This window comes from Carassius gibelio, chromosome A23 (assembly GCF_023724105.1).
Source record: "Carassius gibelio isolate Cgi1373 ecotype wild population from Czech Republic chromosome A23, carGib1.2-hapl.c, whole genome shotgun sequence".
Classification (NCBI taxonomy): Eukaryota; Metazoa; Chordata; class Actinopteri; order Cypriniformes; family Cyprinidae; genus Carassius; species Carassius gibelio.
This window is the reverse complement of record NC_068393.1, coordinates 580,535-594,985: the sequence shown is the minus strand read 5'-3', so window position 1 is coordinate 594,985 and position 14,451 is coordinate 580,535. Positions and strand designations below refer to the sequence as shown.

The following is a 14,451-nucleotide window of genomic DNA, read 5'->3' as shown; positions in this document are numbered from 1 at the left end:
ACTAAGGACTTTGACGATGGAGGGAAAGATTTTAGTTTTTAAAGCTGTGATTTTACCTCTGTTTTTATTGTTGTGCTCTGTTTTTACCCCCCCCAGGTCCTTCATTTTAGCAGTGGAACGTGCTGTCTTTTATTTTCTCTGGGGATCCAGGTGGGAGAGAATAAAGAGAGAAACAGTCAAGAAAAGAAAGGAAAACGGAGGCAAAGGACTGCCAGACCTTAGCCTTTTTTTAGGGAGTTATTTTACAGGATTACATTTTAAGTATGCCACGGCCCCATCCAGTGATAAGACCGCAGCAATAGTGAAGTTTTGGATGGGGTCGTATTTACGCTACCTAAAAATTTTAACCGTAGATCTTAGAACTCCAGTGTCTTTTAACTTGCCAAAAGAATATGCATTTATTAAAATTTTTTTAAAGAAACATGACCTAGAACGAGAAAATGTGGACATTTTAAAAGACCATAAAAAGATTATCTCTGTTGTGCAGGACCGGGAGAAGGTGAGCCCAGTTCCAGGGCTAACTGAGAGCGAATCCAAAACAGTGTGGAGAAACGCAGCCCACCCCGCTCTTTGGAACCGGCAAAAAGACCTGATGTGGATGGTGGCCCATGAGATCCTACCAACCAGGGCGGTTATGCACTCCCGCGGCATGGCCGCCAACGCAAAGTGCCCACGGCTCGGGTGTAATCAGGAAGAGACCGTGCGGCACGTCCTCTGGGAGTGCGGTGCTGCACGGGACCGGTGGACCGCGACCGGCCCCCTGGTTTTCCCATGCCTGCCAGCGGGTGGGGTCCAGATGGACTATAATCTTGCCGTCCTAGGGGTGGGCCGGAGGATAAAGGATTTAACATCAAAACAGTTCACAACACTCTGGTTCACCCTGAATGCTATAAAGCATGCAATCTGGACTGCCAGAAACCTGCTGGTGGGGAAACGGGTGATGGTGCCCCTCCAAGCCACTGTAAAGATGGTGGAGAACATGCTGCAGGGGCACCGCGCCCAATCATTCAGAGCGGGGGCCGGGGTTGCCACAGAGAGAGTCCCGGCCACCACCGACCCTGGTTGCCCGTAGATGTACCTTCACCACTTCCGGCTACGGGAGCAGCGGGCCAGAGGGTACGGATCTCCTCTGGGTCACTGAAGCTGGGTCTGATTGCCTGGGATCGAAGAGAGGGAGAGGCCCAAATTGAAAGATTACCTCCCCGATCAAGCACAATAGACAACCCTTTTTTTTTTTTTTTTTTTTTTTTTTTTTTTTTTTTTTTTTTTTTTTTTGGTGTGTTACATAGTTTTATTTTGGCTTTTAAAACACACTGAAAGCACTTTAAAGGAAAATAAAAATGTATGTAAAAGAACAATTAAACAATGTGTAACCTTATAACCCTAATTTTTTTTTTTTTTTTTTTTTTTTTTTTTTTTTTTTTTTTTTTTTTTTTTTTTTTTTCCTTATGGTCATTTTAAGTACATTGTCTGTATCTTAACATAAGGCATGTCTTGGAGATCCAGGATTTTAGTTGTGTGTTAACCGTCATTGGAACGATTGTTTTTTAATTTTTTATTTTATTTAATTTTATTTTATCACTCATACCTGCATGTGAACATATATGTTGTATTTTATCTAGTACTTGACGTACTGTTGTACCACTTTTGATTAAATATCAATAAAACCAGTCAAAAAAAATCTGTTCTTATCAGTTTAATATCTGATACGTCCCCCATCCGGGGACTACATATTAAATGGATTTTTAGATCACGGAGCTGGAGCCGGGGCTTGCTCCGTCCACTCCATGCATCGGCCTGGTATTGCAGTGTCTCCAGGAACGGTGTGCTTTCCCTTTTTGGGGATTGCCATTTATTGTGTCGAATAGCAGAACAAGGAATGAGAGCTGCCATTGCAGATGCTGTGGTTTATTGCAAACTTTTTTCCTGATGTGTCCACCTGGGGTCTTGGACTCTTCCACTAACGATGCACCCACCTGAGGTCTTGAAGTCTTTCACAGACGAGGTGACGCATCGAATCAGGTGTGTTTGTTTAAAGAGAGTCATCTAAAACTGGCGTTGGGAAGCACCGGCCCATGAGCTTGGCAGTTTCCAGGCCAGTAACGGAAGGCACCCGTCCTTCCTTTCCCGGAGGGGGGGCGGAGGGCTAACCGTTGGTGAGGATGGTAGAGATGCAAATCAGACCTCTGGCTGACCGCCTGGGCCTTCATACTTACCTGGCAGGGGAGACACCATGATCAAGAAGGCGGTTCACCCAGGGCGAGGCTTGTCCATTGCACTCCGGCCATGCTGACCCCTGCGAATTCCCCAAATGCGGGAATCTCGACTGCATAATTTATGGTAGTGGGGGACTGCGTTCGCGCTCTCCCCTGAAATTGTTGGTGAAACAAAGCAGAAGAGGTTTTTACAGTTTTTTATTTATTTTCCTTTCAGAATGGGGAGTTCTGTCACATGCGAGATATGTGTTGTGCGCCTGTGAAACAAAGTCACTTGCGCTCTTGAAAAATCGGACCCTGGTGGGTAGTTTAGTTCGAACATAGCGCAGACCTTACTTTGAAAGTAGATTGGACTGACTGCAGCCTAGCTGTAACTGTCTCCATGTTGTTTGGTTGTCCTTTTTTTCGATTCGTATTAATTTTGTTGTCGCTTACAGCGACACCTAGTGGCCTGTCGCCGCGCCCTTTTTCACCTGGCCTCGGACTGAGCCCCTGCACAGGTGTGCCGATTTGGGTGAAGGGATCTCACTCCTTCCTGGAGTTATAGCCATTCGAGCCACCTCGGACACGCCACCTTAGCACGCTTTGAGGTCCCCTCGCCAAGGTGAATGGAAATTTCCTATTTTTTTGGATGATTATTGACAGTCAGACTCCAGAGAAGCTTTCTGTGCTGATTTGGGTGGGACTGGGCCAAATACCTGGCGCCAGGTTGCAAAAGAAGGTTTTCGACAAAATCCAAAATACCCGAAAATTTCGTCAGAGCGACGGGCCAATCTGAGACCTGCGTCTCGTTCGGCTCGAGCCAAGGATTCCGGTGACATAAGGCACGTGGCTCTGCGACCAACCGTTTGGGAGTTACGAGCGATGCCGTACTTTCCGTCGCTGCAGTTCCACCGTCAGGCCGATCGGGACAAGGCCCGGTGACGTTGCAGACAGGGGAGGGTACTACCATCCCGCAGTGTTGCAGGTGTTTTCATCTTTGTTTGATTGTCCATTTACATTACATTTTCCCTATTTTTCAGCTTACGGCGCCACCTAGTGGCCTGTCGCCGCGTCCCTTTTCACCTGGCCTCGGACTGAGCCCCTGCACAGGTGTGCCGATTTGGGTGAAGGGATCTCACTCCTTCCTGGAGTTATAGCCATTCGAGCCACCTCGGACACGCCACCTTAGCACGTTTTGAGGTCCCCTCGCCAAGGTGAATGGAAATTTCCTCTATTTTTGGATGATTATTGACACTCAGACTCCAGAGAAGCTTTCTGTGCTGATTTGGGTGGGACTGGGCCAAATACCTGGCGCCAGGTTGCAAAAGAAGGTTTTCGACAAAATCCAAAATACCCGAAAATTTCGTCAGAGCGACGGGCCAATCTGAGACCTGCGTCTCGTTCGGCTCGAGCCAAGGATTCCGGTGACATAAGGCACGTGGCTCTGCGACCAACCGTTTGGGAGTTACGAGCCATGCCGTACTTTCCGTCAGGCCGATCGGGACGAGGCCCGGTGACGTTGTAGACAGGGGAGGGTACTACCCAGATAGCACACTTACGTCTGCAAGATGTCTGTTAAAGAAATGTTGATCTGGAAAGCATCTGCCATCTACAAACGTCTGACATACGCCTTTCAGATGTCAGTTTTATATACCTTCTAAATCATAAACATCTAAAAGACATCTAATTGACATCTATCTGACATCTAAAAGGCAGTGTTGGGGAGTAACTAGTTACATGTAACAGCATTACGTAATTTAATTACAAAATGAATGTAACTGTAATTAGTTACAGTTACGAAGAAAAAATTAGTAATTAAATTAAAGTTACTTATGAAATTTTTAACGATTACAAAGGCAATTACATTTGAATATTTACACACATCCACATACAGATTTCACTGATTTCTTTCCCAAATTGCACTGACTGTTCTGAGACATACGCCCTAATAATTTCCAGAATTTTAACAGAATTTTTTGTTTTTCCCAGTCCGCCCTTCCTGTAAATTAATGGCAAAAACATGCAGTTTCATTTAATACAAATAGGCCTACTGAAGCTTGCAGTGTTGTCAGCCTCTGCCGCCTCAATATAGGAGTACATGAGCACATAAACATCATTTCTAGAACTGCTCTGTGTCACGTCATGCATTTTACCTATCATATCATATACAAAGAGACAGCAGTTTAAAAAAACACCAATGTTTCAGGAGTTTATTATACAGGAATGACACATGCTTATTAGATAACTGTATTTGAGTTGATGTATATGTTTTTATTTATTATTATTTAATTTTCACAAATTTAGAAAAGTAATCTAAAAGTACTCAAAAGTAATTAGTTACATTACTTTAATAAAGTAATTGAAAAAGTTATACTACTATAACATTTTAAACAGGGTAACTTGTAATCTGTAACCTATTACATTTCCAAAGTAACCTTCCAAACACTGCTAAAAGGAGACGTCCAATAGACGTATTGCAGATGAGCAAACAGCCTTAAAACTACATCTTGCAGATGTAAATTCATATGTCAAATAGACGTCTCCTAGATGTATGTGTGCTATCAGGGTACCATCCCCCAGCGTTTTTAGGTCTCCCAAAACTTACCAAAGCCGAGATGGGCATCGCCGTGTCCGGCTTCCTCCCTGCTGCGTCTTAGCAGCATCGCTTCTCGGCCTTTTGGCTAAGATCAAGTGTAGTATCTGTTCTTATCAGTTTAATATCTGATACGTCCCCCATCCGGGGACTACATATTAAATGGATTTTTAGATCACGGAGCTGGAGCCGGGGCTTGCTCCGTCCACTCCATGCATCGGCCTGGTATTGCAGTGTCTCCAGGAACGGTGTGCTTTCCCTTTTTGGGGATTGCCATTTATTGTGTCGAATAGCAGAACAAGGAATGAGAGCTGCCATTGCAGATGCTGTGGTTTATTGCAAACTTTTTTCCTGATGTGTCCACCTGGGGTCTTGGACTCTTCCACTAACGATGCACCCGAAAATTTCGTCAGAGCGACGGGCCAATCTGAGACCTGCGTCTCGTTCGGCTCGAGCCAAGGATTCCGGTGACATAAGGCACGTGGCTCTGCGACCAACCGTTTGGGAGTTACGAGCGATGCCGTACTTTCTGTCGCTGCAGTTCCACCGTCAGGCCGATCGGGACAAGGCCCGGTGACGTTGCAGACAGGGGAGGGTACTACCATCCCGCAGTGTTGCAGGTGTTTTCATCTTTGTTTGATTGTCCATTTACATTACATTTTCCCTATTTTTCAGCTTACGGCGCCACCTAGTGGCCTGTCGCCGCGTCCCTTTTCACCTGGCCTCGGACTGAGCCCCTGCACAGGTGTGCCGATTTGGGTGAAGGGATCTCACTCCTTCCTGGAGTTATAGCCATTCGAGCCACCTCGGACACGCCACCTTAGCACGTTTTGAGGTCCCCTCGCCAAGGTGAATGGAAATTTCCTCTATTTTTGGATGATTATTGACACTCAGACTCCAGAGAAGCTTTCTGTGCTGATTTGGGTGGGACTGGGCCAAATACCTGGCGCCAGGTTGCAAAAGAAGGTTTTCGACAAAATCCAAAATACCCGAAAATTTCGTCAGAGCGACGGGCCAATCTGAGACCTGCGTCTCGTTCGGCTCGAGCCAAGGATTCCGGTGACATAAGGCACGTGGCTCTGCGACCAACCGTTTGGGAGTTACGAGCCATGCCGTACTTTCCGTCAGGCCGATCGGGACGAGGCCCGGTGACGTTGTAGACAGGGGAGGGTACTACCCAGATAGCACACTTACGTCTGCAAGATGTCTGTTAAAGAAATGTTGATCTGGAAAGCATCTGCCATCTACAAACGTCTGACATACGCCTTTCAGATGTCAGTTTTATATACCTTCTAAATCATAAACATCTAAAAGACATCTAATTGACATCTATCTGACATCTAAAAGGCAGTGTTGGGGAGTAACTAGTTACATGTAACAGCATTACGTAATTTAATTACAAAATGAATGTAACTGTAATTAGTTACAGTTACGAAGAAAAAATTAGTAATTAAATTAAAGTTACTTATGAAATTTTTAACGATTACAAAGGCAATTACATTTGAATATTTACACACATCCACATACAGATTTCACTGATTTCTTTCCCAAATTGCACTGACTGTTCTGAGACATACGCCCTAATAATTTCCAGAATTTTAACAGAATTTTTTGTTTTTCCCAGTCCGCCCTTCCTGTAAATTAATGGCAAAAACATGCAGTTTCATTTAATACAAATAGGCCTACTGAAGCTTGCAGTGTTGTCAGCCTCTGCCGCCTCAATATAGGAGTACATGAGCACATAAACATCATTTCTAGAACTGCTCTGTGTCACGTCATGCATTTTACCTATCATATCATATACAAAGAGACAGCAGTTTAAAAAAACACCAATGTTTCAGGAGTTTATTATACAGGAATGACACATGCTTATTAGATAACTGTATTTGAGTTGATGTATATGTTTTTATTTATTATTATTTAATTTTCACAAATTTAGAAAAGTAATCTAAAAGTACTCAAAAGTAATTAGTTACATTACTTTAATAAAGTAATTGAAAAAGTTATACTACTATAACATTTTAAACAGGGTAACTTGTAATCTGTAACCTATTACATTTCCAAAGTAACCTTCCAAACACTGCTAAAAGGAGACGTCCAATAGACGTATTGCAGATGAGCAAACAGCCTTAAAACTACATCTTGCAGATGTAAATTCATATGTCAAATAGACGTCTCCTAGATGTATGTGTGCTATCAGGGTACCATCCCCCAGCGTTTTTAGGTCTCCCAAAACTTACCAAAGCCGAGATGGGCATCGCCGTGTCCGGCTTCCTCCCTGCTGCGTCTTAGCAGCATCGCTTCTCGGCCTTTTGGCTAAGATCAAGTGTAGTATCTGTTCTTATCAGTTTAATATCTGATACGTCCCCCATCCGGGGACTACATATTAAATGGATTTTTAGATCACGGAGCTGGAGCCGGGGCTTGCTCCGTCCACTCCATGCATCGGCCTGGTATTGCAGTGTCTCCAGGAACGGTGTGCTTTCCCTTTTTGGGGATTGCCATTTATTGTGTCGAATAGCAGAACAAGGAATGAGAGCTGCCATTGCAGATGCTGTGGTTTATTGCAAACTTTTTTCCTGATGTGTCCACCTGGGGTCTTGGACTCTTCCACTAACGATGCACCCGAAAATTTCGTCAGAGCGACGGGCCAATCTGAGACCTGCGTCTCGTTCGGCTCGAGCCAAGGATTCCGGTGACATAAGGCACGTGGCTCTGCGACCAACCGTTTGGGAGTTACGAGCGATGCCGTACTTTCCGTCGCTGCAGTTCCACCGTCAGGCCGATCGGGACAAGGCCCGGTGACGTTGCAGACAGGGGAGGGTACTACCATCCCGCAGTGTTGCAGGTGTTTTCATCTTTGTTTGATTGTCCATTTACATTACATTTTCCCTATTTTTCAGCTTACGGCGCCACCTAGTGGCCTGTCGCCGCGTCCCTTTTCACCTGGCCTCGGACTGAGCCCCTGCACAGGTGTGCCGATTTGGGTGAAGGGATCTCACTCCTTCCTGGAGTTATAGCCATTCGAGCCACCTCGGACACGCCACCTTAGCACGTTTTGAGGTCCCCTCGCCAAGGTGAATGGAAATTTCCTCTATTTTTGGATGATTATTGACACTCAGACTCCAGAGAAGCTTTCTGTGCTGATTTGGGTGGGACTGGGCCAAATACCTGGCGCCAGGTTGCAAAAGAAGGTTTTCGACAAAATCCAAAATACCCGAAAATTTCGTCAGAGCGACGGGCCAATCTGAGACCTGCGTCTCGTTCGGCTCGAGCCAAGGATTCCGGTGACATAAGGCACGTGGCTCTGCGACCAACCGTTTGGGAGTTACGAGCCATGCCGTACTTTCCGTCAGGCCGATCGGGACGAGGCCCGGTGACGTTGTAGACAGGGGAGGGTACTACCCAGATAGCACACTTACGTCTGCAAGATGTCTGTTAAAGAAATGTTGATCTGGAAAGCATCTGCCATCTACAAACGTCTGACATACGCCTTTCAGATGTCAGTTTTATATACCTTCTAAATCATAAACATCTAAAAGACATCTAATTGACATCTATCTGACATCTAAAAGGCAGTGTTGGGGAGTAACTAGTTACATGTAACAGCATTACGTAATTTAATTACAAAATGAATGTAACTGTAATTAGTTACAGTTACGAAGAAAAAATTAGTAATTAAATTAAAGTTACTTATGAAATTTTTAACGATTACAAAGGCAATTACATTTGAATATTTACACACATCCACATACAGATTTCACTGATTTCTTTCCCAAATTGCACTGACTGTTCTGAGACATACGCCCTAATAATTTCCAGAATTTTAACAGAATTTTTTGTTTTTCCCAGTCCGCCCTTCCTGTAAATTAATGGCAAAAACATGCAGTTTCATTTAATACAAATAGGCCTACTGAAGCTTGCAGTGTTGTCAGCCTCTGCCGCCTCAATATAGGAGTACATGAGCACATAAACATCATTTCTAGAACTGCTCTGTGTCACGTCATGCATTTTACCTATCATATCATATACAAAGAGACAGCAGTTTAAAAAAACACCAATGTTTCAGGAGTTTATTATACAGGAATGACACATGCTTATTAGATAACTGTATTTGAGTTGATGTATATGTTTTTATTTATTATTATTTCATTTTCACAAATTTAGAAAAGTAATCTAAAAGTACTCAAAAGTAATTAGTTACATTACTTTAATAAAGTAATTGAAAAAGTTATACTACTATAACATTTTAAACAGGGTAACTTGTAATCTGTAACCTATTACATTTCCAAAGTAACCTTCCAAACACTGCTAAAAGGAGACGTCCAATAGACGTATTGCAGATGAGCAAACAGCCTTAAAACTACATCTTGCAGATGTAAATTCATATGTCAAATAGACGTCTCCTAGATGTATGTGTGCTATCAGGGTACCATCCCCCAGCGTTTTTAGGTCTCCCAAAACTTACCAAAGCCGAGATGGGCATCGCCGTGTCCGGCTTCCTCCCTGCTGCGTCTTAGCAGCATCGCTTCTCGGCCTTTTGGCTAAGATCAAGTGTAGTATCTGTTCTTATCAGTTTAATAAGCCTGAAGACCTGAATTGTTTGATGACTCTGCCTCTGAACAAAGGTTTTGATTTGAGTTTTAAGACTGCTTCCCTGCTAAGTGAGTTTTGGCAAAGGTTTGAATCTGTTAAATCCCAGTTCTCTATGTTTATGGTGGAGAAACTTTCTGACAACACACTTAAAACTGTGATTGTCAGAATGTTCAATGAAACTGTGACTGGTGAAGATATATGTGTGTGGCTGGGTAGATTTTGCACTGTTCGAGGCCAGCCAGTCAAGGTGCTAGATGAAGATGGTATCTGGACATGCTCCTGGCGAATCCCCATTAAACAATGGGAGGACGCTGGGGGCTACCAGGGCCTGAAACATCTGCCCTCCATGATTGTGCTTGGAGAGAACAGAGGCTACATTCATTACCAGGGTATGCCTAAGTTATGTCGGAAATGTGGGAAATTTGGTCACTTAGCCGATGTATGCCAAGAATTAGTTTGTGGGAAGTGCAAAGAAATTGGTCACGGGTTTGAACAGTGTACCAATGGCAGGCGGTGCAATCTTTGTGGAGATTCAAACCACCTCTACAGAGATTGCCCTAAAAGTTTTGCCAACAAGCTCAAAATGGCCGCCCCACATTGGCACCAAACAAACGAAGAAAGGAAAGAGGAGGCGGTCCCTGAGGTTTTGGCGGGAATTTCAAATTCCCAGCCAGCCTCAGGGATTGGGCAGGAAGGAGGAAGTGGGGCGGCCATAGGGGCGGAGTCAGATATTGAAATGGAAAAAGGCACGGAAGGAGAAGTGACCGAGGGAGAAACAAGCTCCTCCCTACAAACGGTGTCAGAGTTGGTACAGGAATCCAGTGGGAGTGAATTTGAGTGTTCACTCCCAAATGCTCAAGTGCAAAAAAGACCTGCGGGATCTCCTCTGGTGGAAACCGAGGAGAAAAAAGCTAGGGCAGCACAGCGGCTTGATAGTTCCGATTTGGAAGATCAAGAACGCATGTGGCCCCTAGAGTCCCCAAATGAGGTATCTTTTTTGCACATCAAGCTAAGAACATCGTCGCCTAGGGAGTTACAAGAGGATTTCTCTGTAGCACCCGAGGCGTCGAGCACCTGCTCTCCAGGACCCAGTTCATCTGTGAGAAAGGAAGGGCAGGTGAAACAAGATAAAACATGATTTTAAGTATATTTTTGTAGTCTTTATGTCTTCTGTTTAAATGTCTCATACTGTTTTAACCATACTGCTCATGGCCCTCACTATCTCTACCATTAATGTAAGAAGTGTGAGGTCCACCTTACGAGCACAGAGCATTTTATCCTTTTTAAAGTGTTTTAAGTCAGATTTGTTTTTACTGCAAGAGTGTGCTCTGCCCTTTTTAAATAGTTACAGAAAGTTGGAGGAGATGTGGACCATGGGGCCCTCAATATGGAGTGGCTCCAACTTCAACAAGAATGACGGTGTCGCTATTTTAATCAACAATTCAAACATCACGGTGAAGGATAGCACTGTGGTGAGGGAAGGGCGGGCTCTTTTAGCAAACCTGACTTTTTTAGGGAGGGATTTTAAGGTTCTTAATGTGTATGGTTTTACGGAAAAAAATGACAGATATGAGCTTTTAGAAGACCTGCAGCCCCACATGTTAGGCAGGGCTCCCCTAATAGTAGCAGGGGATTTTAACTGTGTTTTATCCAAAACAGATAGGAAGAGAGTAGGAGAAGATTTTAAGGTCGATAAGACATCGGTTTTATTGCAAAATTTAGTCAAGGATTTTAAGTTAGTTGACTGTTTTAAACAATTGCATCAAAGAGAGGAGGGCTTCACCTGGTTCAGTGGTGATGGCACCATAGCCTCTCGAATTGACTATGTTTTTACAAGGGACTGCCCGCCAACCGATGCAACATTGACCCCTCCCTTTTTTTCTGATCACATGATACTGTCTTGCACCCTTTCACTTTCCATGGGTGTGACGGTAGGAGGAGGGCTGTGGAAGCTGAACTGCTCCCTATTAGAGGATGAAGAAGTGGTTAGAGAGTATAGGGAGCAGTTCAGCCAATGGCAGACCCTCCAAGACTTTTATGATACACGTGCACAGTGGTGGGAAGTGGTTAAGGACCGGACAAGACAGTTTTTTAGAAATATAGGGAAAAGGAAAAAGAACAGGGAAAGAAGACACATGATGGGGCTGCAAAAAAGACTGCAGAGATATTTTAACCTTTTAAACAGTGGATTGGATTTTACAGAAGAGATAAAAGAAGTCAAGAAAGAAATGTCAGTTTTATTCGAAGTTCAGAGTAGGGGTGTTATTTTAAGATGTAAAGAAAGAGAAATAGAAGAAGGGGAGAAATGCACAAGATACTTTTTTAAAAAAATTATTACACGGGGTGGGTCAATCTCTGCTTTGAAGACTTTTACCGGGAGGGAAGCAAGCGGCACAAAAGAGATTTTAAATGAAACTGAAAACTTTTATAATAATTTATATAGTGCAAAAGAGGCTCATAATGGGGTTTTAGAGGAAGTTTTAACCTTTTTAAATAAAAAGGTAAAGAGCCCAGATGTGCTTTTATCCCAGGATTTTACAGTTTTAGAAATTCAGAAAGCTTTAAAACATTTTAAAAAAGGGAAGTCCCCTGGCATTGACGGACTTCCCTTTGAATTTTATCTGACTTTCTGGGACATTTTAGCACACGAACTGTTGACCGTTTTTAAAGAATTTGAGACTCTTGACAGACTTCCTGACAGCTTTAGAGTAGGGATAGTTTCATTATTACATAAGAAAGGAGACAAGACTGACTTGAAAAACTGGCGACCAATCACGCTTTTAAATTTTGATTGTAAACTTTTTAGTAAGATTTTAGCAACACGCATGTCGACTGTTTTAGAGGACGTGATCCACCCGGATCAAGCTTGTGCTGTGCCCGGAAGAAAGATAACAGACAACCTAGTGCTGATTAGAGACGCCATCTGTTACGCGAGAGACAGAAATATTCGGCTAGTAGTCCTAAATTTAGATTTTGAAAAAGCATTTGATCGAGTCTCGCACCAGTACCTCTTCCAGGTTCTGGAGAAAATGGGGTTTCCAAAGAGGTTTATAGCCTGGGTGGGACTGCTGTACAAGGGAATAGTCAGCAAAATTCTAATAAATGGGCATCTTTCCAAAGCTGTGAACATACACAGTGGTGTCCGTCAGGGATGTCCTTTATCTCCTCTTCTGTATGTGGCTTGCATCGAGCCACTGGCACAGATCTTGAGAAGGGACAAATGGATCAAAGGACTGGACGTTCCTGGGACGGGGGGACTGACGGCGACCTGTGTTTTATATATGGACGACGTAACTCTTTTAGCCACAGACGTTTTATCAATACGAAGAGCACTGGACTTGACTGACTGGTACGGTCGGGCCTCGGGCGCCAAACTCAATAGAAACAAGTCCGAGGCCCAGCTCTTCGGGCCGTGGGGAGACGTGGACACAGGAGGACTTGATTTGGTTTTTAAAGACAACGATTTTAAGATTTTAGGCGTTAAATTTGATAAAGACGGGGGTGGACGGGAAAACTGGACTGACTTGTTAGGGAAAGTTAGGAAAAGACTGGGGTTTTGGGGACTAAGACAGATGACGATGGAAGGCAAGGTTTTAATTTTTAAATCTGTGATTTTACCTCTGATTTTACTTGTCTGTTCTGTTTTTAGCCCCCCTCGGTGGTTCCTGGGGAAACTGGAGAGGGCGGTGTTTTACTTCCTGTGGGGGTCCAAGTGGGAGCGCCTGAAGAGGGAGACCATCAAGAAAAGGCCGGAGAACGGTGGAAAAGGCCTCCCAGACCCCCACCTGTTTTTAGGCAGCCGCTTCACCGCCCTGCACATTAGTTATGCCACGACCCCATCCAAAGAAAACAAGACGGCTGCAATGGCGCGATTCTGGATGGGGTCTTACCTACGAACACTGAAAATTTTACCAGTGGACTTGAAAACCCCAGTGTCTTTTAACTTGCCCAAAGAGTACAGTTTTATAAAAAAGTTTTTAAAGAAATACCTTTTAGAGAATGAAGATGTCACCATTTTAACTCAACACAAGTCTCTCATCTCTGTTGTGCAGGACCGGGAACCGGTGAGTCCAGTTCCGGGCCTCACACCAAGTGAGGCCAAACAGGTTTGGCGGAACGCGGCTCACCCCGCTCTCCAGAACAAGCACAAGGACTTATCGTGGATGGTGGCTCATGAGATCCTCCCGGTCAGGGCGGTTATGCACTCCAGAGGCATGGCCAAAAACCCCATCTGCCCGCGGTCCGGCTGCAATTCCCCGGAGACCGTCCACCACCTGCTCTGGGAGTGCAGCACTGCGCGGGACCTGTGGGCCAAGACCGGCCCCCTGTATTTCCCGTGCCTACCAGCGGGTGGGGCCCAGTTCGGGTACCAGCTCGCCATCCTTGGGGTGGGCCGGGGCTTGAAGGATTTGACGGCACAGAAATTTACCTCGCTCTGGCTCACCCTCAACGTCATCAAGGATGCCATCTGGGCCACCAGAAACCTGCTGGTGGGGAAGCGCGTTACGGTAACCCTCCATGCATGCGAGCTAAAGGTAACATCAATGCTGCAGGGGTACCGGACGACGATATTCGGACGGGGGGGCCGGGGTCGCACGGAGAGGGTCCCGGCAGGCACCGACCCTGGCCGCCCGTAGATGCACCCTCACCACTCTGGCTACGGGAACAGCGGGCCAGCGGGCCGGAGGAGAGGGGATCTCCGCTGAGTCCATAAAGTAGCATCTCATGTCCCTGTTCTGGAGAGTGGGGTGATGACCCACTTGATAAGGACTCACCCCCGGTCTTGCACAACAGATGATTTTTAAATTGGTGTTTTTTATTGTTTTATTATGAAAGAGGTTTTATTAACATATATACGAGGCTTGTTTGCTTTTTTTAAAATTTGTGTTTTACTTTGGAACTGACCGCACCTTTTAAACACACCTCAATAATGGACTTTTAAAAACAAGCAAAACACTGTGGTTTTAATCAAATGCTTTTTAAAAATGATTGTTTATTTCATTTTACCATGTGTATTTATTATATATTATATTGCTTGTTTTAATGTGTGATTAAAAAGAAAAT

The 14,451-nt window shown here is 44.5% G+C and overlaps 1 protein-coding gene, 4 non-coding genes and 1 pseudogene across 10 annotated transcripts in view; all 6 read left to right on the top strand.

Moving 5' to 3' along the window:
- The window catches only part of LOC127944872 (uncharacterized), a 352,827-nt gene that overhangs the window by 12,891 nt on the left and 325,485 nt on the right, over nt 1-14,451 (top strand). The window contains exons 3-4 of one of the 6 annotated variants that reach the window (XM_052541262.1): nt 13,037-13,342; nt 13,440-13,470. The exons of 4 other annotated variants lie outside the window; for them this stretch is intronic. In XM_052541262.1, coding sequence (XP_052397222.1) covers nt 13,037-13,342; nt 13,440-13,455 — 322 coding nt within the window. In that variant the 3' untranslated portion in view covers nt 13,456-13,470. Of the gene's footprint in view, nt 1-13,036; nt 13,343-13,439; nt 13,471-14,451 lie in introns of those variants that run through there. One more of the 6 variants, XM_052541261.1, reaches the window with a different exon arrangement.
- On the top strand, nt 1,641-1,834 carry LOC127945600 (U2 spliceosomal RNA). Its single transcript, XR_008150902.1, has one exon. It is a non-coding gene; the product is annotated as a U2 spliceosomal RNA (small nuclear RNA).
- Nucleotides 2,209-2,372, top strand: LOC127945255 (U1 spliceosomal RNA). The gene has a single exon (XR_008150600.1). It is a non-coding gene; the product is annotated as a U1 spliceosomal RNA (small nuclear RNA).
- On the top strand, nt 4,860-5,050 carry LOC127945496 (U2 spliceosomal RNA). The gene has a single exon (XR_008150827.1). It is a non-coding gene; the product is annotated as a U2 spliceosomal RNA (small nuclear RNA).
- LOC127945495 (U2 spliceosomal RNA) lies at nt 7,088-7,278 on the top strand. The gene has a single exon (XR_008150826.1). It is a non-coding gene; the product is annotated as a U2 spliceosomal RNA (small nuclear RNA).
- Nucleotides 9,316-9,523, top strand: LOC127945660 (uncharacterized; annotated as a pseudogene).